The 27,929-nt window shown below is 46.4% G+C and overlaps 1 protein-coding gene across 1 annotated transcript in view; it reads left to right on the forward strand.

Moving 5' to 3' along the window:
* Nucleotides 1-1,684: 1,684 nt before the first annotated feature.
* Nucleotides 1,685-27,929, forward strand: part of LOC130041084 (teneurin-2-like) — a gene marked incomplete at its 3' end in the record, with an annotated part of 839,548 nt that continues 813,303 nt past the window's right edge. The window contains exon 1 of the mRNA XM_056133111.1: nt 1,685-1,971. Coding sequence (XP_055989086.1) covers nt 1,746-1,971 — 226 coding nt within the window. The remainder of the gene's footprint in view (nt 1,972-27,929) is intronic.

A 27,929-nucleotide genomic window follows, 5' to 3' on the forward strand; every position in this document is an offset into this window, starting at 1 on the left:
TATCTGAGGTTTGAGGAAACAGAGAGAGACAATGTGTGTGTCTCTGTGTCTGTGTGTAGGAGAAAGAGAGAGAGACAGAGAGAGAGAGAGAGAGAGGGAGGGAGGAGAGAGAGTTACCCTAGTGCTTTATCTGAGGTTTGAGGAAACAGAGACAGTGTGTGTGTGTGTGTGTGAGAGAGAGAGAGAGAGAGAGAGAGAGAGAGAGAGAGGTACCTGCCATAGAGAAAGGCTGGGGGGAGGGTGGCAGGAGGGATAGGGGGACACTGGTGTTGGGAAATGTATACTTGGGGAGGGATGGGAGTTGGAACACTGTAGGACTGAAGCCCAACCATGATTAGCTTTGTAACTCTATCTCATGGTGACTCAAAAATAAAATTTAAAATTAAAAAAAAATTAAAATTCAGTTTGGGTTTTGAGCTGCTTCGCCATATGATCTTGTATGAGGGTTGACTGACATCTTATGTATTTGGCCCATATATTAAAAAAAATCAAAATAAGTCTCATTTAAAATAAGTCTCTGATAGGGCAGCAGGAAAGGCGAGTTCAATCCACGGCATTCTAAATGGTCTCCTGAGCACCACCAGGAGTAATTCCTGAGTTCAGAGGCAGGAGTAACCCCTGAGCATCGTTGCGTGTGACTCAAAAAGCAAAAAATAAAAAAATATAAAAAATAATAAAAGAAATCAAATAAGTCTCTAGTTGTACTTTTAAAGTGGGTGATTTTTAAAACTATGTAAGTTATGTTTCAATAACTCTTTAATAAAAGTAAAAAATAAAATAAAAATAAAAAATAAAAATCTTTGACAATCGTAGTATAGTTTCCCTGAGTGTAGCTTTAACTCTAGTCTATAGATTTAAAAATAAAATTAAATTAAATAAGCCTCTATTACTTCCCCACCGCCACCACCACCACCATGCACAACACACACGCGATGCACACATGCACACACACACACACACACGCAGCCCCAAATCTATTTAAACTTCATGAAAGCAAACTTTATTGTGTTTTTCTTCTCCGGCCATTTGCTTTACACATCCCCAAAAGCCTTTACTAAAAAATTGCATTGATGACTATTATTTGTAAATTTTTTTTTCTTTTGGGGGTCACACCCAGCAATGCACAGGAGTTACTCCTGGCTCTGCACTCAGGAATTACTCTTGACGGTGCTTGGGGGACCATATGAGATGCTGGGAATCAAATCCAGGTCAGCCGCCTGCAAGGCAAAAGCCCTACTGGCTATGCTATTGCTCCAGCCAAAATGGCTATTATTATTGTTATGACTATTATTATTATTATTTTGCTTTTCAAGTCTCATGATGGAGACGTTACTGGGCCTGCTCGAGCAAATCAATGAAACACGGGAGGATTGTGACCATGACCATTTTGCTTTTGGAGCCACACCCATTGATGCTCAGGGGTCATTCCTGGCTCTGCACTCAGGAATCACTCCTGGCGGTGCTCGGGGGACCATATGGGATGCTGGGAATCGAACTGGGGTCGGCCACATTCAAGGCAAATGCCCTATCCGCCTTGCTATTGCTCCAGCCCAATGATGATGATGATGATGATGATGTTGATGATGATGATGATGATGATGATGATTTTACTGTTTGTCTGGGAGCCCGAGGTGGTCCCTGATGCTCACGGTGTCACTCTTCTCCTCCCGTGCTGGCAGGGGGCCGGTGAGCCTGTGGCCCGGCGCCGAGCCGGGGGTCTGCGCATCCCCCTGTGGCCCGCCGACATGGACGTGAAGGACCGGCGCCACCGCTCGCTGACCCGGGGCCGCTGCGGCAAGGAGTGCCGCTACACCAGCTCCTCCCTGGACAGCGAGGACTGCCGGGTGCCCACGCAAAAGTCCTACAGCTCCAGCGAGACACTCAAGGCCTACGACCACGAGAGCAGGATGCACTACGGGAACCGAGTCACCGACCTGGTCCACCGCGAGTCCGATGAGTTCCCCAGACAAGGTGTGTCATTGGACGCGCGTGCACGAGCGCACCCCTGGCCCTCACCCCGAGCCTGGCAGGGTCCGGAATCAGGAGCGGGAAGTGGCCAGCTGCCCAAGACGGTCCCCTTTACCCACCCATCTGGCCATTCTCCTATTTAAAGGGGGTGGGGGGAAGGGGTGTAGGGGGTGATCATAGCACTGCTGTGGTTCGGACACGTTTGGTGGTTGCCCCTTGAGACCCTCTTGATGGGATCCTGGCCACTGCCCCTTCATCCCTACTGGTGTGGTCCCTGCTACACCCTCTTGAGCCACAGACCCAAGGAACCACATCATCACCTGTGGCTTTTCTGCCCTTCTTGAAGCCCCTGCCTCCAGGAACTCTTATTTTACTGTTCTACCCTGTGGGACTTCTAAGCTAGAGTCTCCTTGAGCAACTGTCTTCTTTCAGTTTTTGTTTGTTTGTTTGTTTGTTTGTTTGTTTAATTGATTGGTTTGGGTGCCACGCCTGGCTGTGCTCAGGACTTGCTCCTGGCTCTGCGTTCAGGGATCACTCCTGAGATCGAACCCAGGTGGGCTTTGTGCAAAGTGGAATACCCCAGCTACTATACTATTGCTCTAGAAACACCACCCCCTCTGCCCATGGCTTATTGTGTGAAGATGTATTCGACCTCCACCCCTTGTGGAGTCATCTATAATTTTGATCCCTAAAATATGCAGGGTTCATTGAATTGCATGTGTGTGTGCACGTGTGTGTGTGTGTGTGTGTGTGTGTGTGTGTGTGTTTCAGAGCAAAGATACCTACCTGTCACAGATAATGCTTCGTGTTACATTTGTCCAAACCGTTTTCATGGAGAATCTTTATTTCACTGGGGAGAAAACTAGTTTCACCCAGGAGCGAACTCTTAGACAATAGCCTTCATGCTCAGCATCCATGAGAGGGTCTCTTTAGGTGTTGGGAATGGTTGTAAACACAGAGACTTGGAAAAAAAAGAACCACCCTGGGCCAGGAGGCACCGTGGGCATGTGAACAAGGACATCTGCACTCTGTCCTCTGTGTATAGTGGTGACACTTGTACAAACAGCTTAGTGACATGATAAGCAAATGCTCAGAGATGCCCCAGCTGCCCCAGGAAGAGGGGCCACCAGGACCGAATGTCGGGGCTCGCCAGCTAGATTATCCTATCATTTGCTTCCCAAACTCATTCTTTATTTCTGGTTCCATGCCCCTGGCAGTAAATGCCACCACCGAGATTTAATTCCTGATGAGATTTGCTAGCCTGCATCTCCGTCCTCTCAGGATATTGTCACAAAACACCATAAACCGGTGATTGTGATCCATGGGCGTTTACTTAGGGGGGCAGAGAGCCAAGACTCCCAAAGGTCAAGTGCATACTCTGCAGGCGGGAGGCAGGGGGTAGGGTGGGGAGGGGATCCCCATCACTGATTGCTCCCCGGACAACACTCCCCTCCGGCTCTAGCACAGAACTGGGTTAGCTCCTAAGCACTGCCAGGGTGACTCCACATCAACAGTAACAAATCACAATCACGATCATCCTGTTGTTTGTCGATTTCCTCGAGCAGGCACCATTCGTGTCTCCTTCTTCTTAGCCCTGAGATTTTAAAAGAGCCATTTCACTGCTCTTTCAGGATTAGGAGAATGAGACCCATCATTGAACAATAACAAAAGGAAATGATTTTTCAGGGTTCGAGAGGCTGAAAATTTTAGGATGAAAATATTAGCATAATACAACAGATGGAGTGTGCCGGGATCTCTCATTCTGTTTCTGAGATGACTCTTTCCTCTAGTCTTCATATTCCTGGATGTCTTCTGTGAAGCTACTGTCCTCATTCATGAGAACTCTGCTTCTGCTTCAATAGGAGCTCAGAACCCACCTCCTAACACTGTGGAGGACTGATCTTTCTTTTCATGAGTTTTTGGTTGGGGCCAGAGTGATAGTCCAGCGGGGAGGGCATTGCCTTGCATGCGGCTGACCCGGGTTCATTCCCCGGCATCCCTTAGGGTACCCCGAGCACCGCCAGGAGTGATTCCTGAGTGCAGAGCCAGGAGTCACCCCTCAGCATCGCCGGGTGTGACCCAAAAACCAAAAACAAAACAAAAAAGAGGTGCTGGAGCTATAGCACAGCAGGTAGGGCATTTGCCTTGCACATAGCCAACCCGGGTTTGATTCCCAGCATCCCATAGGGTCCCCTGAGCACTATCAGGAGTCCCCTGAGCACGAACCCAGGTCAGCCGTGTGCAAGGAAAATGCCCTACCTGCTGTGCTATCGCTCTAGCCCTGCATGATAGCATTTAAAAAAAAAATTTAAAATATTTTTATTAGTGAAACACCATGAGGTACAGTTGTAGACTTACAAATTTTTGTGCTTGGGTTTCGATTATACAATGATCAAATACCCATCCCTCCACCAGTGCCCACCCTCCACCACCATGGATCCCAGTATCCCTCCCACCCCCATCCCCCCCCATCCCACCCTGCCTCTTTGGCAGGGCATTTACTTTTGTTTTCTCTCTCCTTTTGGGTGTTGTGGTCTGCAAAAGAGGCATTGAATGGCAATCGTGTTGATCAAAGGATCTGTACAACAGGAAGAACTTACAATACTAAATGTATATGCACCTAATGAGGGACCAGCAAAGTACTTAAAACAACTACTCATGATAGCTTTTTAACTCTATTGTTTTGCCCTTTTTTCCCCTTTCCCTCACTTCCCTGCCCCAGTGCCAGAGACTGAACCAGGCAGTGCACATATCTGCTGACAAAAGAATTGGGAAAGGTTGAGACAGCAGAGATAGTACAGCAGTTAAGCTATTTATCTTGCATACAGCCAATCCAAATTTGATCCCTTTCGATGAATGCCCCCCTCCCCCACCAGGAAAGCCAGGAGAGAGCCCCCACTACAGAGCAGGAAGTAGCTCCTGAGCACTGCAGATGTGTCCTGACTCCCCTCCCCACCCTCAGAAACATTTAGTTGCCTAGCTGCCTTGAATTTCATTGCTGGTTTCTTAGCTTCCTTAATTTATTGATCTTCTCTATATTTCTTAGGAAATATTACATTTATGTGCTTTACCTAAATCTAAATACACTCCAGGGTATATGTGTCTGTACATAAAAACTACAACCCAGCAATTCTGATTTAAATCACCGTCTTCTCCTCTTTCAGCTGAACCTAGTCCTAACTTTTAGATCGAGCAAGATATAGAACACCAGCAGAGGAACAATGGGTGTTTCCATCCCAAACGTTGACCTTGGCAGGGTCCATGTTTATTTAATCTTCACCCTGATTTTCTGAATTATCTTCATGTAAATGAAACACATTTCAGAAGAGGGGTGGGTTGTGTGAAAATTGCTCTGTGTCAAGTGCCTTTGATCTGTGAGCGACTTCACAAGCGTTTTCTTTTGATAAGTTCTCACCCTACCCCAAACCGTGTGGAGTGAAAATTGAGGAGACATGTAAAGAATTAGAGCTTCGCAAGGGAAGGAAGCCCCCCCACCCCGCCCCAATTCCTCATGAACTGCATGAAGAGTGGTTCCAATAGAAGATTCCAATACTTGGAAAGGTGATGCCTCTTCAGGTTCATGGCGAACCTCTCATTTTTCAATTTTAACTTTGTTGTAGTTTTGGTTTCATTGCCAATGAAGCTCCATCTATTTTTCGGTTCTGGTGCTTCTGTGATGAAATGTAGATTCTTCCTCCAAAGTCTCTTTAAAGGTACATCCTGGCTGCTACACCACAGCCATGCCAAGCACGCCAAATTGTGGATTGATCTGTTGCCTTTTCCCTTATTAATATTTACATATAACAGGGGCTGGAGCCATAGTGGGTAGGGCATTTGCCTTGCATGCGGCCGACCCATGTTCGATTCCTCCGCCCCTCTCGAAGAACCCGGCAAGCTACTGAGAGTATTTTGCCCGCACAGCAGAGCCTGGCAAGCTCCCCGTGGCGTGTTCAATATGCCAAAAACAGTAACAAGAAGTCTCACAATGGAGATGTTATTGGTGCCTGCTCAAGCAAATCGATGAGCAACAGGAAGACAGTGCTACACTGCTACAGATAACAGAACCAAGGGTGGGAATCTGTGTTTCAAATATACCTTCCTCCTTCCAGTGAAATCTTGTTCCTCTCCATTGATTGTAATGAAAATGGCCCAGCCGCATGCAACACGTCACTCTGCAGCGAACAAACCTCGCATTGCTGTGTGTTGTTCGTGAGCCCATATTTGTTTGTGTAATGTGTTTGCATGAATTAAAAACCCGTGCAGGCCAAAAAGTGGAAATGAAAAGGCACAGGGAAGTATTTGCATATGGAAGCGCAATTCCTTCTGAAGACGTCTATGAATTTATGCATGAAAATCTAGTCGGGAGTCGGAGAGGATCTACTTTGATGGCTTCTAAAATTGAACTCTGCAGGAAGTAAATAAGCACATATTTCTGGGGAGGACACATAGGAGACCCGATGTGGCAAGCCACACATTCCTGAATGCAACTCGGTCATGGCGGAGAGGGTTAACGTGACATTTTTTACACTCGGTGAGAACAATAATTTTTTTCTTTAAATGTCATGCGTGGCCCGTTTTGATTTTCCTTATTCATGAAATCAAAGAGCAGGATCAGCTCGGTACTTATTAGCCTCCAAGTACATTAGCAAAGATGAGAGCCGGGATCATCTCCGGGGTGGTATTCTTATTTAAAACTCAAGGCGCTGATCATAAAACAAACACGCTTCTTCCACACAAGCCAGTTTGGCAAACACACTTGGCCGACTCTCCAGATGCTCAGAGCGGTGGGGGGAAAAGAATTATGGAGCGGTGAAGTGCGAGGAGGGGCTGGGGTCAGACCTTGTCCAGGCAGGCCCAGCTGGTCGGTTTGCAGGTATCAACCGTGAAAAGCACTGCCAGCTCCCAGCAGGAGAGATGAGCTGGGCGTCCCCCAGAGAAGCCTAATGAACGCGGCCGTCAAATGAGGCCGCCTTCTCCTGCTTTCAACCCAGACTCCTCCTTGGCCTTCTCCTGCCGAGGTGGCCCTCAGCTCCGGGATGAAAACAATGAACAGGAGCAGCCCGCTGGTGTCTGCAAGAGCTGACCCCCCTAGTGTGAAGGGAGGGACTTGCCGACCCTGAAGTCTGTGGCCAGCAGCGTAATTAGTAATTAGTAAAGGACTAATCCTGCACCAGAGAGCACCCCTGCGGCCCGCAAGTTAATCCGACTGACAAAAATGACCAGTGGCCTGATGTCCGGTTAGACCCAGTGCCAGTCCAGCCTATGGAATAGATGCGGCTTTGAATAAGGCAGGAAGGTCGAGTTTGCAGGCAGGGGAGGCAGAAGCTGGTTCTTCTAAGAGTCAGAAGTATAGGTGTAGAGTACCATGAACAGGAGACATCCTGCCCAGGCCCCAGAGCTCTGCCTTTCCCAGGGTAACTTATTGTCCTGGGTTCTATGCTCTGCCCGGATTCCTACACACTCTCCCAGTAGGCGTATGCCTGTAGTAAGAACCCCAAAGCCATCAATGATGCCCATTTCCAGAACATTCTGACATATCAGGTGTACCTAGGTCAAGAAGTCAACATGACAAATGACCTGGCACCTGAGCTGCACAGGAGGAAGAGAGCAGCTTGGAATGCCTTCAAGAGTGTCGAAGAAATAGCTAAGAGGATGAAGAACCTCCGGCTCTGGGCACATCTCTTCGAGTCCACTGTTCTTCCTGTATTAACCTACACCTCAGAGAACTAGGACCTACAAAAATAGAATGAGAACGCTATTCGGGTCTCCCAAAGAGGAATTGAAAGAGCTATGCTTGGAGTATCACGTTTCACATTTGAGAGAAAAAATCTGGAGTTCCTACCTCCGTCGATGGTCAAGAATCAGGGATGCCGTCTTGTTTGTCAAGGCGTCGAAAATCAGATGGGCTGGACACATAATGAGATTTGGAGACGACCGCTGGACTAGAGTCATTACCCACTGGATTCTATGAGACATCAAAAGATTGCATGGCCGTTCACCTACGAGATGGTCAGACTTCTTTGTCAAGACTCTGAACGATCGGTTTGAGGCTCTTCGTGCTCCTAGAACGAGCAGATGCCATTGGGCTATACTAGCATGTGACAGGGACAAATGGAGACATTACTGGTGCCCACTTGAGCAAATCGATGAGTAACGGAATGTCAAGTAATCAAGTGATTATCTGACATGTCAGCTACAGCCTTGTTTGTAGTAACTTAAAGCAGGTTTTCAGCAATGTGAGGAACTGGGGGCTCTGTTCTATTTCCCCCTGTACCCTAGGTGGACCAAGTAACTGAGGGAGATGAAGGGAAGTCAATGATGAACCAAGGCTAGGAATGGGTGAGCCGAGGAAAGCCCAGTTTGGACTTCGGGAGGAGGATTCCTGAGCCCAGGGAATGCGTTTCTCCAAGCGCATCACCCCTAGGAATCATCCAAGTTGGCCTCAAAATAACTGTGCGTCACCCTCACAGGTGATTCTCTGGCCATTGGCAGGGTCTTGGACTGGCCCTCGTTTTGTTAGAAATTTTAGAAAAATGATGGAAAAGTTGGGGGCTTGCCTTACGTGTGGCTGATCCAGGTTTGACCTGTGGCACCCCATAGGGTTCCCCAAGCCTTGAAGACTGGTGACGGATCGTGGGCAAGCCCTGAACCCCACACTCCCCCTTTCCAACCTGCAGGTTGGAGTAATCCTCCAGGTTTTGAATTGAATTGAAAAAGCCATCCAGGCCAAGACAGAGAATCAGAGAAAAACAACAACAACAAACAAGTTCGTTTCTGAACTCATGCACCTTGAGCCAAACACAATTTCATCGCAGCAGGCCTGGAGCGCCTCTATGGTTGGAAAAAGCAGCGTGATATAAGCAGCAGTACCTGGAAACGGTGGGCCCAGGGCTGGCCCACGCTCACCAGCTGAAACTCATTCCCCTCGGAGCGCCTGCGCTCCACGTGCCCTTCCCAGCATGCACTTCTGCAGCTCCAGGTGAGCGAGCATCTCCGCATCCCAGCTGGGCCACTCTGCACCAGCCTGAGGTCCTCAGCCTTTGTAGGACCCGGGCCAGTAATGAGGGAAGGTGTCACTGTCTCAGCAGCTCTGCCCAGGTAAGCAGCACTGGCTGTCACCCAGCTAGCCCTGGCCCCGGGGGGCGGGTGGTGGGGGGTTGGGAGTGGGGAAGAGAGTTCAGGAAGCCCACCAGGCAGTCGCAAATGTCTTTTGCGCCGCACCAGGAGTAGAGCCCGTCTCCAAACGGGAGGCCAGAACGGAATTAATTTTCTGTAGCTTGCGCCGTTTGTTGGGGTCAAGACTGAAGGAAGAAGTGAGTGGAAGATAGTGGGTGTGGATTGGACTTTTGGAAGTTAGGCTTGTCTTGGTTCTCCTCTAAGGTTCAGGAAAGAAATCACTTTCCCAGCCCTTGAATGTCCTTGGATGCCCTTGTCAGGGTTAGGGGTTGGGGATTGGCAGGAGGGGAGCACGACATAGTTTTGGGGGCTAGATTTGATTTTAGAATTTCACATAAACTGGATTTACTTCTGCCGTCTTTAATTGGAGCAAGACTTTTTTTGCAGTGTAATTTGGCAAAGGAAAAATTTTAGCTATTGTGACTAAGCTCGAAACTCATGAATTCCTCATAAGCCGAAATGTGCGTGTGTGTGTATTTTTTTCCCCCTTTCTTTCTTTTTGGATACTGATTCAATTAGCGGATGGGATAATAGCGGGAGTGCTTTGGAAACCAGAGAGTGTTTCTGTGTTCACTTTTGTTTTGAGGTGCCCTCCCAGAGGCTTAGATGGGTTCTATTTTGAACACCCCAAACATTACCATACTTGGTTCTTTACTGCACTGACAAAGAAGAGCTTTTACATTTCAGTGATGTTCAAGAATTTGGTCTCTGTATAGGACTGGAGCGATAGCACAGCGGGTAGGGCGTTTGCCTTGCACACGACTAACCCAGGTTCGATTCCCAGCATCCCATATGGTCCCCCGAGCACTGCCAGGAGTAATTCCTGAGTGCATGAACCAGAAGTAGCCTCTGTGCATCGCCGGGTGTGACCCAAAACAGCAAAAAAAAGAAAAAAATTTTTTTTTGGTCTGTGTAGAAGTCTGCAAAAGTCTGGCAAAGATGACTTAAAAAGCTTTTTTGTAAATTGAATCACAACGAGATACACAGTTACAAAGTTGTTCCCTGTTAGATTTCAGTCATATAATGTTCTAACACCTATCCTTTCCCTTCACTAATGTAAATTTCCCACCAGCAATGTCCCCAGTTTCCCCCCACCCCACCAGCTTGCTCTCTCACACCCTCTCCCTTTCTCTCCACCCTCCCTCTCCCCCCCCCCCCCGCTCCCCCTCTCCCTCCCCTCTTTTGGGGATTGTGGTTTGCAATACAGATACTAAAGGTTATCATGTCTATCCCTTTACCTACTTTCAACACTCAGTTCTTGTCCAGAGTGTTCTTTTCCAAAGGATGTTGTCATACTGGTCCTTTCTCTATCCTAACTGTCCTTTTTTGCCCCCCCCCCCCCCCACACACACACGCACTCATGGTGAGCTTCCAACCATCGGCCAGCCCTCTGGGAAAGATGACTTTTCATTTATTCCCTTACCTCTTTCTATCACTCAGTTATGGGTACAGCTGAGTCAATGCAGAATAAGCCATGTGTTCTAGCCGGCTAACTCAAATCCTAGTCGCTTTGTATGAGACGGGGAGGCCCAAAGTCAGACTGTATCGCGGTGGTAATATGTTCCGACACCGTGACCTTGACAGAATTTTAGAACAGACATGGTCATATTGTTTTGATTTTTCAAAGCGCCTCCAGTATCATCACTGATATCGCTACCATCTTTGAATTATTATGCCTTTATCTTGCCAGGGATCTTGCCATCCTAGTCTTGCTAAATGAAAGCTAGTGGTTTTAGTGATAATTATTTTTTGCCATTTTTATTCAAGAGCTTCTGTTTTCAAACCCTTATAAAATTGTGTGTCCCACAAATCTTTTTTTTTATAACTCACATTTTATTTTTTTTAATTTTTTAAAAAATTTTTATTAGTGAGACACCATGAGGTACAGTTGTAGACTTAAATTTTTGTGCTTGGGTTTCAATTATACAATGATCAAATACCCATCCCTCCACTAGTGTCCATTTCCCACCACCATGGATCCCAGTATCCCTCCCACCCCCCATCCCCACTCATCCCACCCTGCCTCTGTGGCAGGGCATTCCCCTCTGTTCTCTCTCTCCTTTGGGGTGTTGTGGTTTGCAAAAGAGGCATTGAGTGGCAATCATGTTTGGTCTAGAGTGTACTTTCAGCATGCTTTACCAATCTTTCTTACCCTCACATCTGTTTCCCAAGACTTCCCAAAATTCTCTCTTCAAACCTGGAATTTCTCCTTTTTGTCATTGATTGAGTGTGCTTGACTCAATACACCCTGTTCCTTTTGTGCTCAAAGATGAGAACAACTTAAGCATCGTTTTTCTACTTTAGAGAGAATTTTAGAAAGAAGAGCTGGAGCCAACAACCTCAGCTTCATGCCAGCACACGTTAAGGGGGTGGCCAGTCCAATTTACAAGTAAAAAGTAAATGCTCTAAGATCATGTCATTAAAATTTTAGCGTGGGATCGGGTGGAGGTGGGGTGGGCTGTGCCGTAGCAAGAGTTTTTCAAGTCCTCCTCCTGCTTTGGAGAAGAACAGAGAACAAAGTGGTCTGGGACACATTCTGTAGGAAAGTTCATTCCTGTCACTCCAACAACAACTGTTTCATCATCTCAGAAACTTTCCACTCCAAGTTCCCCAAAAAATATCTGAACACAAATAAACTCCTGCTAACATCCAATGCCTTCTCGGTGCTAATGTGTTCCAACACCGTGACCTTGACAGAATTCTAGAATAGACATGGTCATATGGGTTTTATTTGTCAAAGCGCCTCCCAGGATCATCCCTGATATTGCTACAATCTTTGGATTATGCTTTTATCTTGCCAGGGATCTTGTCATCAAATTCATAAAGGTCACCAGAGCATCTTGCAGTACCTTTGGGCTCATACTTACTTCATTTTCTCATTCCCTTCACTTGGCTTGACTCTCCAGTGAGATTATTTGGAGATTTGGAGATATCTTTTGATGATGCCATTCATATGCTTTCCCATGAGGCCGTTATTTGAAAAAAGTTTAATTGTTTTTAGAAGTTTTTTTTTCTTTTTTTTTTGCCAGAACAGAATGGGAGCGGGAGCTTTGGTTCTCTTGGTCTGGGACTTAGGCTCTGTGTTACTCTGGCTTAAGTTGGTTGTTGGAGCGATAGCACAGCGGGTAGGGCGTTCGCCTTACAAGCGGCCAACATGGCCAACCCGAGTTCAATTCCTCCACCCCTCTCGGAGAGCCCGGCAAGCTACCGAGAGTATTCGATATGCCAGACACAGTAGCAACAAAGTCTCCAATGGAGACGTTACTGGGCCCGCTCGAGCAAATCGACGATCAACGGGAGGGCCTTTACCTTACCTTTTAAGTTGGTTGTTTGATCTTAGTCTTACTCTGTGCTAAACTGCTGGAATTTAGGAAAGGAAGGTAGTGGGATCAGAAATGATCTCCTGACTGGGTTGAGGTGCTCCCAGATCTAGTGATCTCCAGTCTAACACTAGTGTCACAAGTCTGATTATTATTATTAATAATATTTTGGGATTTGGGTCCACACCTTGCAATGCTCAGGGCTTACTCACAGGGACCATCTGGGATGCTGGGAATTAAACCCAAGTCAGCAGCATGCAAGGCAAAAACTCTACCCGCTGCACTATCTCTCTGGTCCCAAGTCTGGCCTTTTGAAACCCCATTTCTGATTTTCTAACTGACCTGGAATATTGTTGTTCTGGAATCAAATAGTCTTTCCCCTTCAAATTCTTTCATTTTTTTTTAAAAATCCCCAGCTTTGAGCAGTGTGTCTCCATCTTGCATTTTAGGTCGACTCTTCCTAGAAAGGTAAAGGTAAAGGCCCTCCCGTTGTTCGTCGATTTGCTCGAGCGGGCCCAGTAACGTCTCCATTGGAGACTTTGCTGTTACTTTGTTTGGCATATCGAATGCATCACGGGGAGCTTGCCAGGCTCTGCCGTGTGGGCAAGATACTCTCGGTAGCTTGCCGGACTCTCCGAGAGGGGCGGAGGAATCGAACTCGGGTCGGCCATGTTGGCTGCGTGCAAGGCAAATGCCCTACCGCTGTGCTATCGCTCCAGCCCTAGAAATCAGCCTTTTAAAAAATTTCTTGATTTTTTTTTCTGTTGCCGTTCACACCTAGTCATGCTCATCATGGTTCTTTAGTTTATCTGATTTTAAGATTTTTCTCCTCATGGAGAGTTCCCCAACATTTTAACACAGTTCAACTTTTCTACTATGTACATGCATCCTACCCTTAAGTTTTTCCCTGTTATATTTCTTTCATTTTTTTTCTAACTTTATTTAAAATGTGTTTGCAGAGTCAATGTAGTTGTTTCTGGCATTCAATGTCCCCACACCTATCCCACCACCAATGTGACCTCCCTTCTACCATTGTCCCTGGTTTCGCACTCCACCCCAGATCTGTTCTCTTAGCAGGAACAAATTATTTAATATTGCTTGTTACAAAAACTGATAAATGGCTTTATGAAAAATTAGTTCTGTGCCCTTAGCATATTTAAGTTTTTATTTAGCACAGTGGGTAGGGCGTTCGCCTTACAAGCGGCCAACATGGCCGACCCGAGTTCGATTCCTCCGCCCCTCTCGGAGAGCCCGGCAAGCTACCGAGAGTATTTGATATGCCAGACACAGTAACAACAAAGTCTCCAATGGAGACGTTACTGGGCCCGCTCGAGCAAATCGACGATCAACGGGAGGGCCTTTACCTTTACCTTACCTTTACCTTTTTTTAATATCATGGGTAGCCTTGAGTGTCAAAACAACGGCTGTTATTTTGCCCCTTCACTCAAAAGAATTTACAATTACTGGGGGAGTTCCTGTGGATTTAGGGGGTATCTTCCTAGGAGCAGCTGTATTATGTGGATAAAACAAACATGGTCCCTAAGCCCAAGTCGCTTGACCATCTTGAGGAGGAAAGGTCAGAGGCAGATAGCTTGGTCCAATCTGATCAGCATCACTTGAGAAAGGAAGTTGGATGATGGTTTGAGAGGGCCAGAGAACTTAGAAGTGTGTCCCAGAACTTGTCAGAAGTCGTGGCATCCTTGAATGTACTTGTCAGAGGAGAAAAAACAACGGAAGATCCAGCACAGACAAAGATCTGGAGGTGCCAAGACACAGTGGGTTGGAGCATCTGAAAGTTCAGGTTAGCTGAAGGCGAAGCAGGATTACTTTTGCTGAGCTCATAGAGAGAACCTGGCTCTTGAAGGCATTTCTGGGTAGAGGACGCTGCCTTCAGGTTAGGGAAGATGTCACAGGGAACCACAGCAGGTGAGGTTTTCCTCTTGGTTGAGGATTCTTGTGGGATAGTGACAATGGTTTGAGAAACTTTATACAGCAAAGTTGGAGGTTTTTTTTTTTTTTGACATTGCAAAAATCAAAGCAGATATATTGTTCTTGGGACACGTGGGGATTGGCATCTTGCTTCTTCTGCAAATAAAATATTGCCTTCTTGGTGCTAGGTTTACTTAAAAAGCCAGGGAAGGTCAATGTTTGTAAATAAACCCTTCAGTGTACGGGCACGGCTTGTTCATTCAAGAGCCTCTGGAATGATGACATAGAACTGAAGATAAAAATGTGATAATAAGAATTTGGATTCTTTGTTTTTTATTTTTTTATTTTTACTCAACTAGTCGGGTGACTGACCACACAGAGGGTGACATCGATAACAGAACAGAACCTAAGAACCCAGGCAAGGAAATTATAGGAAGACAGTATATTTCCTCCAGCCCTTTGAGATGGCGTAACCTCGTTGAGTCTTCAAGAAAAATCAGGAACTCTTAGCAGATGTGAGGGGCTCTGGGAGGAGGAATTCAAGTGGGTATGTTGTTGGACCTGTACATTGGGAACGAACCTGGCAAAATTGACTCTTTGACAAGTGAGTTGCTGCTTTCAGACCATTTATGGCATAAGCAAGATGTGAAGGATAGGAAAAGAAGCAAGACTTTTCTTCACCAAAGTTTCTGCCTATGACTACTGACTAGGTGTGCCAGTCCCTGGGGCTTGAACCCAGGTCTGAGCTGCTATGTGGGTTAAGCTGGTGTTTTGTAAAGCTGGACTTTAGAGTTCTTTTCATTTTTTTTGCTTTTTGAGTCACACCCAACGATGCTCAGGGGTGACTCCTGGCTCTGCACTCAGGAACTACTCCTGGAGGTGATCAGGGGAACCATATGGGATACTGGGAATCAAACCCGCATTGTTGTGTGCATGGCAAATGCCCTCCCCACTGTTCTGTCACTCTAGTCCCAAGAACTTCTGAGTTTGGGGTGCCCAAGGGCTGTGCTCATGTGCAAGTCTCATGTGCAGTTCAGTGTGTATGTGTGTGTGTGTATGTGTAGTTCTGCAGATATGGGGCATGGTCTGGACTGGAGAGAAGTTTAGGAGTTGATGCCTAAATTCTCATGGGACTTCCTCTAGACACAGGAAAGAGGCAGGTGATTCTGCAAAGAAAGTGGAGAAAGAAAAAAAGGAAAAAAAATATATGTGTAGATGTGTGTGTATATATACACACACACACACGTACACACACATATATTCAAGCTCCTCTTAAATGACATAGAACAGAAGATTAGATAATCTAAGATGTATAATTAAATTAGTATGTAACCTATAATATATAGTATATATAATTAGTATATATAATATATCTGTCTCTATCTCTTTCTTCTCCTCTCTCTTTCCTCTGGGCACTATGGTCTGCAACCCAGATACTGAGAGGTTGTCAGGTTTGTTCCTTTACCTACTTTCAGCATTCAGTTCCTCTCCAGTGTGATCATTTCCAACTCTCTTTGCCATAATGGTCCTTTCTCTATCCCGTTGCCTTCTCCCCCAGCCCTTGAGGCAGGCTTCCAACCATGGACCAATCCTCCTGGCCCTCGTTTCTACTGTCCTCGGATATTACTCTCATACAATGTTTTGTTATTGTTGATTTAGGGACAATACTCAACAGTGCTCAGGTGTATTAAAAGACTTACATTAGCAGCTCTAATTTATTTGTGATATTTAGTACTTATATGGGCTGGAGTGATAGCACAGCGGGTAGGGCGTTTGTCTTGCATGCAGCCAACACGGCCGACCCAAGTTCGATTCCTCTGCCCCTCTCAGAGAGGGCCTAGCCTGGCAAACTCCCCGTGGTGTATTCTACATACTAACGCAGTAACAAGTGTCATAATGGAGACGTTACTGAGCCTGCTTGAGCAAATTGATGAACAACAGGAGGACAGTGACAGTACTTATATATGATGTCTTAACTCGAGTTAAGATTTTGTTGGTTTTTTTGTACTATCCTCTGCAGTGCTCAGGGATTACCTCTGGCTTGGTACTTAGGGGACCACGTAGTGCCAGGAACTCCTGCAGGTCCTCCAGCCTGATAAGCCATCTCTGGCCCAGGATTGAGGTGTGTGTGTGTGTGTGTGTGTGTGTGTGTGTGTGTGATGGTGGGTTTTGATCCACACCCGGTGGTGGTCAGGGGCTGTTCCTGACTCTGCTTCAGAGTGGCCACGGTCATGGTCATGGTCCTCCTGTTGTTCATCGATTTGCTCGAGCAGACCCAGTAACTTCTCCATCGTGAGACTTGTTGTTACTGTGTTTGGCATAATGAATACATCACGGGTAGTTTGCCAGGCTCTGCCATGCCGAGATACTCTCAGTAGCTTGCTGGACTCTCCAAGAGGAGCGGAGAAATCAAACTCGGGTCGGCCATGTTGGCTGCATGCAAGGCAAATGCCCTATCCACTGTGCTATCGCTCCAGCCCTTCAGAGTGGTATTGCTACCATATTTGTACCAGTTTGGGGATTTACACCAGGCATACTGCTACAGCTATTTTCAGGCAAACTCTACCCACCCGACTATCGCTGGCTTCTCATTGGTTATTCCACTTTTTTAAAAAAAAAATTATTTATTTATTTATTTTTTAATAGTGAGGCACCATGAGGTACAGTTGTAGACTTAAACATTTTTGTGCTTGGGTTTCGATTATACAATGATCAAACACCCATCCCTCCACCAGTGCGCATTTCCCACCACCTCGGGTCCCAGCATCCCCTCCCCCCCCAGCCCCTATCCCACCCTGCCTCTGTGGCAGGGCATTTCCCTCTCTCTCCTTTTGAGTGCCATGGTCAGCAAAAGAGGCATTGAGTGGCAATCATGCTTGGTCGACAGTCTACCCTCAGCATGCTCTCCCATCATGGGCGGATCCTCCCAACACCCTTTATTTGGTGTTCCCTTCTCTTTCTGAGCTCCCCCTTCCCCTAACATGTGTGGTTGTCCTCCGGGTCATTGAGTAAAATTCCTGGTACTAATCTCTGCCATACTTGGGTGTTAGTTTCCTATTTTGTTACTTTATGTTCCCCAGATGAATGCAATCTTTCTATGTCTATCCCTTTCTTTCTGAGTCATTTCGCTTAACATGATACTTTCCATGTAGTACCACTTGTATGTAAACTTCATGACTTCGTCTTTCCTAACAGTTACATAGTACTCCATTGTGTAAATGTGCCAGAGTTTCTTCAACCAGTCATCTGTTCTTGGGCACTGAGGTTTTTTCCAGATTCTGGCTATTGTAAAGAGTGCAGCAATAAACAGACAATTGCAGATGTCACTTCGGCTATACTTTTTTGCCTCTCTGGGATATATTCCCAGGAGTGGTTATTGCTGGGTCAAATGGGAGCTCAATTTCTAGTTTTTTGAGAATCATCCATACTGCTTTCCAGAAGGGCTGAACCAGTTGGCGTTCCCACCAACAGTGAAGGAGTGTCCCTTTCTCACCACATCCGCGCCAGTACCGGTTGCTTTTGTTCTTGTGGATATGGGCCAGTCTCTGTGGTGTGAGGTGATACCTCATTGTGGTTTTGATCTGCATCTCCCTGATGATTAATGATGTGGAACATTTTCTCATGTATCTTTAGCCATTTGGATTTCTTCTTTGTCAAAGTTTCTATTCATTTCATCTCCCCATTTTTTGATGGGGTTGAATGTTTTCTTTTTGTGGAGTTGAACCAGTATTTTGTATATCCTTGAAATTAACCCCTTATCAGATGTGTAGTTGGCGAATATCCTTTCCCATTCAGTTGACTGTCTTTGTATTTTGGTCACTGTTTCTTTTGAGGTGCAGAAGCTTCTTAGTTTAAGATAGTCCCATTTATCTATCTCTGTTTTCACTTGCTTGGCCAGCGGTGTGACAACTTTGAAGACACTATTAGCTTCTATGTCATGAAGGGTTTTGCCAACATTTTCCTCAATGTATCTTATAGATTCCGGTCTGATGTTGAGGTCTTTAATCCACTTAGATCTTACTTTTGTACATGGAGTTAGGCAGAGATCTGAGCCCATTTTTTTGCATATAGCTGTCCAGTTTTGCCAGCATAATTTGTTAAAGAGGCTTTCCCTGCTCCACTTCACTTTTCTTGCCCCCTTATCGAAGATTAATGCTTGTATGCTTGGGGGGCGGGGGACGTCAGTATATTCAACCCTGTTCTATTGGTCTACAGCTCTGCCTTTGTTCCAGTACCATGCTGTTTTAATTATTACTGCCTTGTAGTAGAGTTTGAAGTTAGGGAGGTTGATTCCTCCCATTTTCTTTTTCCCTAGAATTGCTTTAGCTATTCGTGGGGGGCTTATTGTTCCATATGAATTTCAGGAGTGTTTGTTCCAATTCTTTATTCCACTTTTAAAAAATTAAAATTTTATTCCACTTTTAAAAAATTAAAAAAATTTTTGGTTTGGAGCCACATCTGGTGGTGCTCAGGGCTTACTCCTGGCTCTGAGCTCAGGAATCACTTCTGACGGGGCTCAGGGCACCATATAGGGTACCAGGGGGTAGAACCCAGGTGGGCAGCATGCAAGGCAAGCACCTACCGGTTGTACTATCACTCCTGCTCCTTGATTAGTATTTTTTAATTTTACTTTATTTGGAAGCTGGAGCGATAGCACAGCCGGTAGGGCGTTTGCCTTGCACCTGGCTGACCCAGGTCCGATTCCTCCATCTCTCTTGGAGAGCCCAGCAAGCTACTGGGAGTATCCTGCCCAAACGGCAGAGTCTGGCAAGCTCCCCGTGGCATATTCAATATGCCAAAAACAGTAACAATAACTCTGACAATGAAGACGTTACCTCAAGCAAATCATTGAACAACGGGAGGACAGTGGACAGTACTACTCAACAGTGCTCAGGAGCTACCCTGGGCCCCGTGCTTTGGAGTTGCTCCCAGTGGTACTCCGGGACAACATAGTGCCCCCCAGGACCCAAATCCAGGGCACTTGCAGGCAAAGCCTATTCTCTCGGACCCTGTTCCCTCTCCCCTTCTGTTCTGTAGCTCTGACCCCATAGTTCACGCCTGTCTGTGTCTCATCTGTGATTCCCCGAGAGTCTCATGCACACGTCAGAAAAGGGGACGCCTCTTGGAGGGTGTGGATGGTGCAGTTGCCGTGGCCGTGTGGCGGCAGACCTGTATGCCTGAGTTTCCCGCAGTGCGTCCTGACAGCTGGCGGGCCTGCGCTCACGCTGTCTTTTCTAGAGCATCGCTGTTGGGTTTTCTCACTGCATCCCACACGTGGGTGTCCCTACCCCCGGCAGGCAGCCACTTTGCTTTTGTAGAAGCTCAACCCGAGCACCTATTTTTGCTCACTGCAGGTTTGCAGAGGAGTTTCGCATCCATGGTACCCAGCTTAGGCTTTGCTGTAGCGGTCGTAGAAAGATGCCACGAAGCCCCTTCACACCCCTCTCCCCTCCATCCCCAGAACATCTTTGCCCAGGCTGCATTTGGGTTCCCTCATTCCTGCTCTTGCTCTGTGCAGGTGCCTGTTGAGGTTTTGCACACATGGGTAGATTTTGGTAGGTGATTTCTTGGGTGTGAGACTATTCCTTTTTTTAGCACAGTAGCACTGTTCTCCCATTGTTCATCACTTTGCTCGAGTGGGCCCAGTAACATTGTGAGACTCGTTGTTACTGTGTTTGGCATATAGAATACGTCACGGGTAGCTTGCTAGGCTTTGCCGTGTGGGCGAGATACTCTCGGTAGCTTGCCAGGCTGTCCGAGGGGGGCAAAGGAATTGAACTTGGGTTAGCCTGGTCTGCCATGTGCAAGGCAAACACCCTATGCGCTTATCCAATTCCTTTTTTAAAAAAGAAAGTTTTTTTTTTCTTGTGAATTAATGGTAATGGCTTTTTTGCTTCATGCCATGTGGGCTACAAAAGTTTTCATAGAGGACCAGAGCAATAGTACGGCGTGGAAGGTGTTTAAACGCCTTGCATGTGGCCGACCCAGGTTCAAGCCTCGGCATCCCATAGGATCCTCCCAGCACCTCTAGGGCTGCCCTGACTATGGAAGCTGGAGCATTGGAGTGTGTGTGTGTGTGTGTGTGTGTGTGTGTGTATGTGTGTGTGTAAGTCTGAAACAAAAGGTTTCATTTACTATGAGATTGTCATGAATTTATTTAAAGAGTAATTCCATGGGGATTAAATTTGCTTCTAGAAGTATATTTACTCGTCTAGACTGAATACAGGGATATTTATCCCTCTCCCTGTGTTTTTGAAACTCATTTGCATTAAATATTAAGATGCTGTGATTTACAATATAGTTTCAATATTAGTATGATAAATATCAATATGTCACGGTCATGGTCCTCCCGTTATTCATCGATTTGCTCAAGCGGGCCCAGTAACATCCCCATCATGAGACTTGTTTTTACTGTGTTTGGCATATTGAATAAGTCACAGGGAGCTTGCCATGCTTTGCCGTGCAGGCAAGATACTCTCGGTAGCTTGCCAGGCTCTTCGAGAAAATATCAATATAACAATATTAAAATGAGTGCAGAGTCAGGAATAACCGAATAGCCCCCCTGCATCTCTGGATGTGACACCAAAACAAAACAAAACAAAAGTTTTCTTAGAAACAGTCTATTTCTGGCTATCGAGGTGGGGTTAGGTGCCTGAATTGTGTGGCTGTGGGCTACCTATCCCCTGCACAGTGTCACCTTTTCAGGAGGGAATGCAAATTGGACACATAGTCGCTGTGGTAAAACAACGCCATGAGAGATGTTCCAGCTGGCGGGGTTCCAGCTGGGATCTAGGAGAGCATCAGGCCGGCCCACGAATGAGGCATCGCGCTGATGGTATCAAAGGAGACATCATGTTTGCCGTGTCATGTTTCAGATTTCGAGACTCATTTTCAGCCGTGGCAATTCCAGAAGTATCCCCCGGGAACACGTGAGGCAGAGGAAGGCTGTGGATGTCCCTGAGAATGAACTCACGCTTGGGGCTTAGAGCACCAGGATTGGTAGGAGGCTCTCAGCACCCTTTGCTTTGTCCCTACTGATGCCAAACTCAGTCCCTCAGCCTCAGGCCAGACCTCTCTTGCTGATGCATCTCTGCCAGGGATGGCTCAGACATACACCGAGAGTGCCTGGACATAAGAAAAGTCAAGCACGACACACACTCACTTGATAAATGCCAAACAGTCCTTTATAACATCAGGGATATTTTACCCAAGAGACTGAGAGCATTGTGGTTGGTGCCTCTTTCACCCAGATAGATCTTTCGGGAAATGGGGGACAGGGTGGGGTCAGATGTGACCTCTATTTAACTCACCGCTGACCCTGATATTCTTCGTCCTTTTCTAGGTCTTTCTCTTTGGCCAGAGCCACGAGATGTGAAGATTCTCTTTGTTCCCCCTGATTTATGAACTGTAGGCATGGGGCCGGTTGCTGCCCCGATGGGATACAATTTATTTTAAAAATAGTTTGAAGGACTTCCTTTTAAATTCCCACCAGGCCCACTGCCATCTTGACCTTGTAATACTGGCACCTCTGTCCTTGCTTCTCTCTTCGTCCTTGTAGAGGACAGGGCTGCCCTGACTATGGGAGCTGGAGCTTTGAAGAGTGTGTGTGTATGTGTGTATAAGTTTGAAACAAAATGTTTCATTTACTATGGAATTGTCATGAATGTATTTAGAGAGTAATTCCATGGGGATTAAATTTGTTTCTAGAGGTATATTTTCTAGTATAGACAGAAGACGGGGGTATTTTTCCCCCTGGTGTTTTGAAACTCATTTGCATGAAATATTGAGATGCTGTGATTTACAATATAATTTAAATATCAGGATGCTGTGATTCACAATCATAATTTGGCTATTGATAATTGAGTATCAGGTGTCCAGTCTTCCAGTTTCAATCCCACCACCAGTGTACATGGGTTCCCCATCACCCCAAAGTCTGCCTCCTTGACAGGTACATTATTAAGTTGGATGGCTGGAGTTGGGTTCTCCTGCTCCCTGTGTTGTTGGCTTTGTAACTGAGATTTATATGTGGACTGCATCATCAATAGACCTGAGGCCCTTCCCTTCTGCCTACTTCCCATCTGCCTCTTCTTACCCACCCTTGGTTCTATGCCCTTCCCTGTGCTTCTGCTTTCTGTACTCTAGGATTGAGGGTACTCTGGGTATCCTCCCTTTGAGACCATTCATTCCCTCCTCCTGTTATTCTCCTGTAGACCACAGTTAAGTGAGATCCATGCATATTTATTCTGGAGCAATAGTACAGTGGGTAGGGTGTTTGCCTTGCATGTGGCCTACCTGGCCGACCCAGGTTCGATTACTCTGCCCCTCTCAGAGAGCCTGGCAAGCTACCGAGAGTATCCTGCCTGCACGCCAAAGCCTAGCAAGCTCCCCGTGACATATTGCCAAACACAGTAACAAGTGTCACAATGGAGACATTACTGGCCCACTAGAGCAAATAAATGAACAACAGGAGGACAGTGACTTACGTCACTTAATGTGACATCCTCCTGTTCTGTCCAAGTTGTGGCAAGTCGCATTTCTTTTATATCCTCAACAACAACAACAAGAAAAAAAGACCCCTTCATTGCAGGTTCAGTATACACAGTCCAAATAGGCCCTTTCCAAAGGAACCGTGAGTGAAGGTGATAACCTTGAGCTTGATAAGGTCTGCGTTTGCACCCGCTGCCTTGGGTTCAAATTCTTCCTTCCTGAGGGCTACATTTCGCTCTCAGAATCCCACTGGTCTGTGCTGCACAGTTTTGCTTGTGACTCGAGATTCACTTTCCACCCTCTGCCTCACTGCTCCAAAGAATGAAGAGCCGGGTGGGCCCAGAAAAAAACATCCAGAGATTCCAGCCGAGTAGTGAGTAGCAGTGCAAAGAGTGACCCCAGCACTGGCAGTTTCCTTATGAGGACCCATGGGAACTCAGAACAAAGCTCCTGGGAAGTTGGCAAAAGTCCCTCTGCCCAAGTCCTGTGATAATCAGTGTGTTTGGCCAGTTGGACCCAACCTCAGTGTTATTTCTGCCTGGATTTTCATATGGATAGGAGAATGAGAGAACACACACTTTAGGATGAAATTGGTTCTTTGGGCTGGGAAGGTACATTGAGTATACAGGGCCAGTATTGAGTTTACAGGTTCAATATGCACAGTATTTTTTTTTAATTAATCGCCATGAGATACAGACTTACAAACCTTCGTGATTATGTTTTAGTCATATAAAGATCAAGGATCCATCCCTCCATCAGTGCTCATTCCCTAACACCAGTGTTCTCGGTATCCCTCCTGCCACCCCCACCCCATCCCCCTGCGCCCTGCCTCTGTGGTAGGCACATTCCCTCTTACTCTCTCTCTCTCCTTCTGGGTGTTGTGGTTTGCAATACAAGTACTAAGCTGGCCATCATGTTTGGTCCATAGTCTACTTTCAGCATGCATCTCCCATCCCGAGCGACTCCTCTAAGCATCATTTGCTCAGTGGTCCCTTCTCTATTCCAGCTGCCTTTCCCCCCAGCATATAAAACTAGCTTCCAAGCCATGGAGCGATCCTCCTGGCCCTTATCTCTACTATCCTTGAGTGTCAGTCTCTCATTCTGTTACTTTATATTCCACAAATGAGTGCATTCATTCTACAGGGTCAGTATTGTGTTTTGGTGCCTTGTTGCTTCACTCCAAAGCCCATGATTCCACTTTCTGCAGAACGTGCAAACTTCTCAGGGGGGCATATTGAGGAAATGTCCTGCAGATCAGCAGTACTCAGGACCTTGAGCTCCCAAATAAGAGTTTGAGTGTCCAGACCACAGCGTGCCCACTTGCCTGGAAATTTGGCTCTATAGGGCTGTGTTTGCAAAGGCCTGCTTTCATTCTGCATCAGAAGATGGGTGCCTTGAGCTCTCTCCATTCTTGTTTCCTTTTCTCTTAGACATAAATCCCTTAGATTCCTGGAAGCAGGGATCTAACTGGAGCACCTGGCTGAGGAGGCAGCATGGAATCAATTCTGAACATTGATCCGATGCCTCCAGCGTCAGAGAAGGGGTGGTGAACCAAAGCCGGGTGTGGGAAGAAACAGCCTGGGTTATCTTTGTGTCTTTCGGAAGGAAGCTCGTGAGCAAAGACACTAGTGTGTGTCAATCACGGGGCCCTGCTCATTAGTTTCCTTGGGAATATTCATCAGGCCTCAGGAGTGGTTCAAGAAAAGCCAGATGCCGCATCTGCAGAAACAGTGACGGTAGTAAACCAGGTTTCTAAGGTACCTGGTGATGGGCCCCATTGCAGTTTGGAATTACAAGGTTCAGGCACTGCCTTTCAGTTATGGCTCCTGGAAGCCACTGGGGTGTCTTTCCTGTCCTGCTGTGAGATTGACCCTACTTGCATCATTAAAGGAAAAAAAGCAGGAATTTCTTGCCCCATAAAACTTCCCCCCACCTCCCATACCCCCCTGTTAAATGTTGTCATAGCCCCATGCCAAGCTACTATGCGCTCTGCACGGCCTCCCTCCTGACCTCCTCACCTGCCCTTGCATTTTTCCCACCAGGGGCTGAGTGCCCTTGAGGATGATGAGGACAATTTAAACACCAGAATCCCAGAGTCAGTTGCAGGTCTCCCTGACCCTGGCACAGGAAGCGGAGTGAGAATCGCTTCTCTCCTGCATCCCAAGATGCCCAGCCGGAAACTCGCTGGCGGGTTCATTGTCATCATCGTCAGGCAGCCACTGAGGGAGCCAGCTCTGAGCTCTTCCATCACTTCAGACCCTCACTCATGTCCTGGTCTTGGCCACCCCACACCCCCAACTCTTGTTCCTTTGAATCACCTCTTGAGGAAAGTCTTTGTTCTCAAAAATTATTTTTCCCTTATACTTTATGTAAGCACTATGGTTTACAAAGTTGTTTATGATGATGTGTTACAGACATTCAATATTCCAACACCAATCCCACCACCATTACACCTTCCTTCCGCCATTGTCTCCAGTTTTCCCAGTGACCCCATAGCAGGCTCTCAGTAATTTATTTTATATTGCCTGTTATAAATAATATGCTAACAGAATGGTCAACAAATGTTTCCTTAGAAGAAAGTTAGTGAAGATTGCTGTATCTCACCATGGAGCCATTAAATTCTTGTATAAGAGATTACTAAAATGTTATTACAAGTTAAGCCTTCTGTGTTTATATTTTGTTAATCACGATTGGTTACCTTCTTTATTACATCCCATCCAAGCTGGTGTGCTACTCCTGGTTTATCAGTTTTGTAGAGTTTGAGATAATGCTTGCCTTTGAATATGACCAAATGCTCCTGGAAGTCCGAAATTTTTCACTGAGTGATACAATTAGAGTTTAATTTTTAACTGAGAGGTGACTTTGGGAAATGTGTGTGGCTGCCAGGACTTCCAGAAGTACAGGGAAATGTGGGGAGGTATCCCATCCCCAACCCTGTGAAGCACTGTAGCACTGTCTTCCCGTTGTTCATGGATTTGCTTGAGCAGGCAGTAGTAACATCTCCATTGTGAGACTTGTTTCTGTTTTTGGCATCTTGAATACGCCACGGGAGCTTGCCAGGCTTTGCTGCGCATGCAGGATACTCTTGGTAGCTTGTCAGGCTCTCCAAGAGGAGCGGAGGAATGAAACCTGGGTTTGCCTCGTGCAAGCAAACATCCTACCCACTGTGCTATTGCTCCAACCCTGTGAAAACTGGAGATTTCGGTCACAAAACCTGTGTAATCGCAGCTTTCAGAGCAAACTGGGTTGTGACCGGGGATAGCTCACTCAGGTGTAGACTCACCATGGAGGCCAGTAAGCTAATTGTGAGGCATAAAAAGCTTCTGGCATTGCCAGTGTGAGGATTTCTTAGGGAAAGGTCTATTTTCAAAAGAAGGTCCAAGCTTGTGTTTATAGCTATGGTTTGGTACTTAATGTTAGGCTTATGAGTTCTTTATAATTTCACTTTATGTAATGAACATTGTGGGATTCCTCCACCCCTCATTTTATTGGCCTTTTTTGTTTGTTTTTAAAATGTAGTTCACAGTTAAAAAATATTTTGGGTTTTTGGGCCAGACCCAGAGATAACTCACTCGGGTTACTTCTGACAGTGCTTGGGGGTACCATTTGGGATGCTGGGGACCAAACCCAGGTCAGCTGTATGCGAGGCAAGCGCCCTACCCCCATGCTCTTTCAGTAGCCCCCCTGCAATTCACTTTATTTATTTATTTATTGTTTGCTTTTTGGTCACACCTGGCAATGCACAGGGGTTACTCCTGGTTCTGCACTCAGGAATCACCCCTGGCAGTGCTCATGGGACAATATGGGATGCTGGGAATCGAACCCGGGCCGGCCATGTGCAAGGCAAACGCCCTACCCGCTGTGCTATTGCTCCAGCCTGCAATTCACTTTTAATCTTAGAATATATTTAGATTTGCAGAGTGGTCCAAGATTGTAGAATTCCTTGATAAGATGTTTTATGCTGCTGATATGCTGCTTTAGTATGCATAGATTTTTTTTAAAGGGCTTTTTTTTATGGCAGAGAAGAGTGTCTCACTCTTGAGTCTGTGCTCAGGGGTCACTCCTGGCAGAGCTTGGGGAACCATATGTAGTGCCAGGGATCAAATTGAGTCTAGGGCAAGTTCCCTAATCCTTGCACTATATCTCTCCTGCTTTTAATGGTTTATTTTTGTTTTAATAATAGAACCAGTATTAAAACCAGTATGTTTTATACTTGCAGGACCATTATAGATGCTCACCGCTAGAATGCCTTTCCTCTTCTCCGCCTTGTTTGCTCTTTATCCCAAAGGGCACCACCCAAAACACACACACACACACACACACACACACACACCCACACCCACACACCCCACACATACACCCACGGAACCCTGAACTCACAGTGCGCTGGACTATGTGAGTAGCAAACCCCATCCTAGTCTTTCCTCTTAGAAGCTGTAAACCTACCCAGTAACTTCCCTGTGAAGAAAATCAACTCACCTTCCCAGCCGGAAGTGAGGGACATTTCCTATGTGTCAGCTGAACAAGGGGTTTCTGTCTGCTTTGGGGATCAGGGGTGGGGGGAAATCCTTTCTCTTTTCATCTCCCCCAGCATTCCCTACCTCAGGGTTCCCCTGGATACTTCCCTTGGGCCTGTGATTTTTTTTTTCACTGCAGCTCCATCAGATGGAGAAGGAACAGTGAGAGACCTGAGGTTTTTTATTCAGGGCCAGTCCCCCCACCGCCACCCCAACTCTTGCTCCTTTGAATCATGCATGTTCACTCCTGTACATGATCCAATGATCTTTGTGGCCAAACAAAGCAGAGCTGCCTTGAGGCCGCCCCCAGAACCCCACGCACTTTCTAAGGCAGGGCTGTGCTCACTGCATGGTGGCGGGAGGTATTTTTAGCCCCGCTCTGATCCAGAGCCAAGTTAGCATTTTGTTTCTTTTCTAGGTTCTCTAAGTATGCATCGTGCTTGTTGACTGGGCGGCTAGCACAAACAGTAATAGTAACACAGGCTGTTGTTTCCTTCACGGCTTGCAGGACACCTTTACCAGAACTTTTTTT

This window comes from Sorex fumeus, unplaced genomic scaffold (assembly GCF_029834395.1).
Source record: "Sorex fumeus unplaced genomic scaffold, SorFum_2.1 ptg000097l, whole genome shotgun sequence".
In the NCBI taxonomy this organism is placed as follows: domain Eukaryota; kingdom Metazoa; phylum Chordata; class Mammalia; order Eulipotyphla; family Soricidae; genus Sorex; species Sorex fumeus.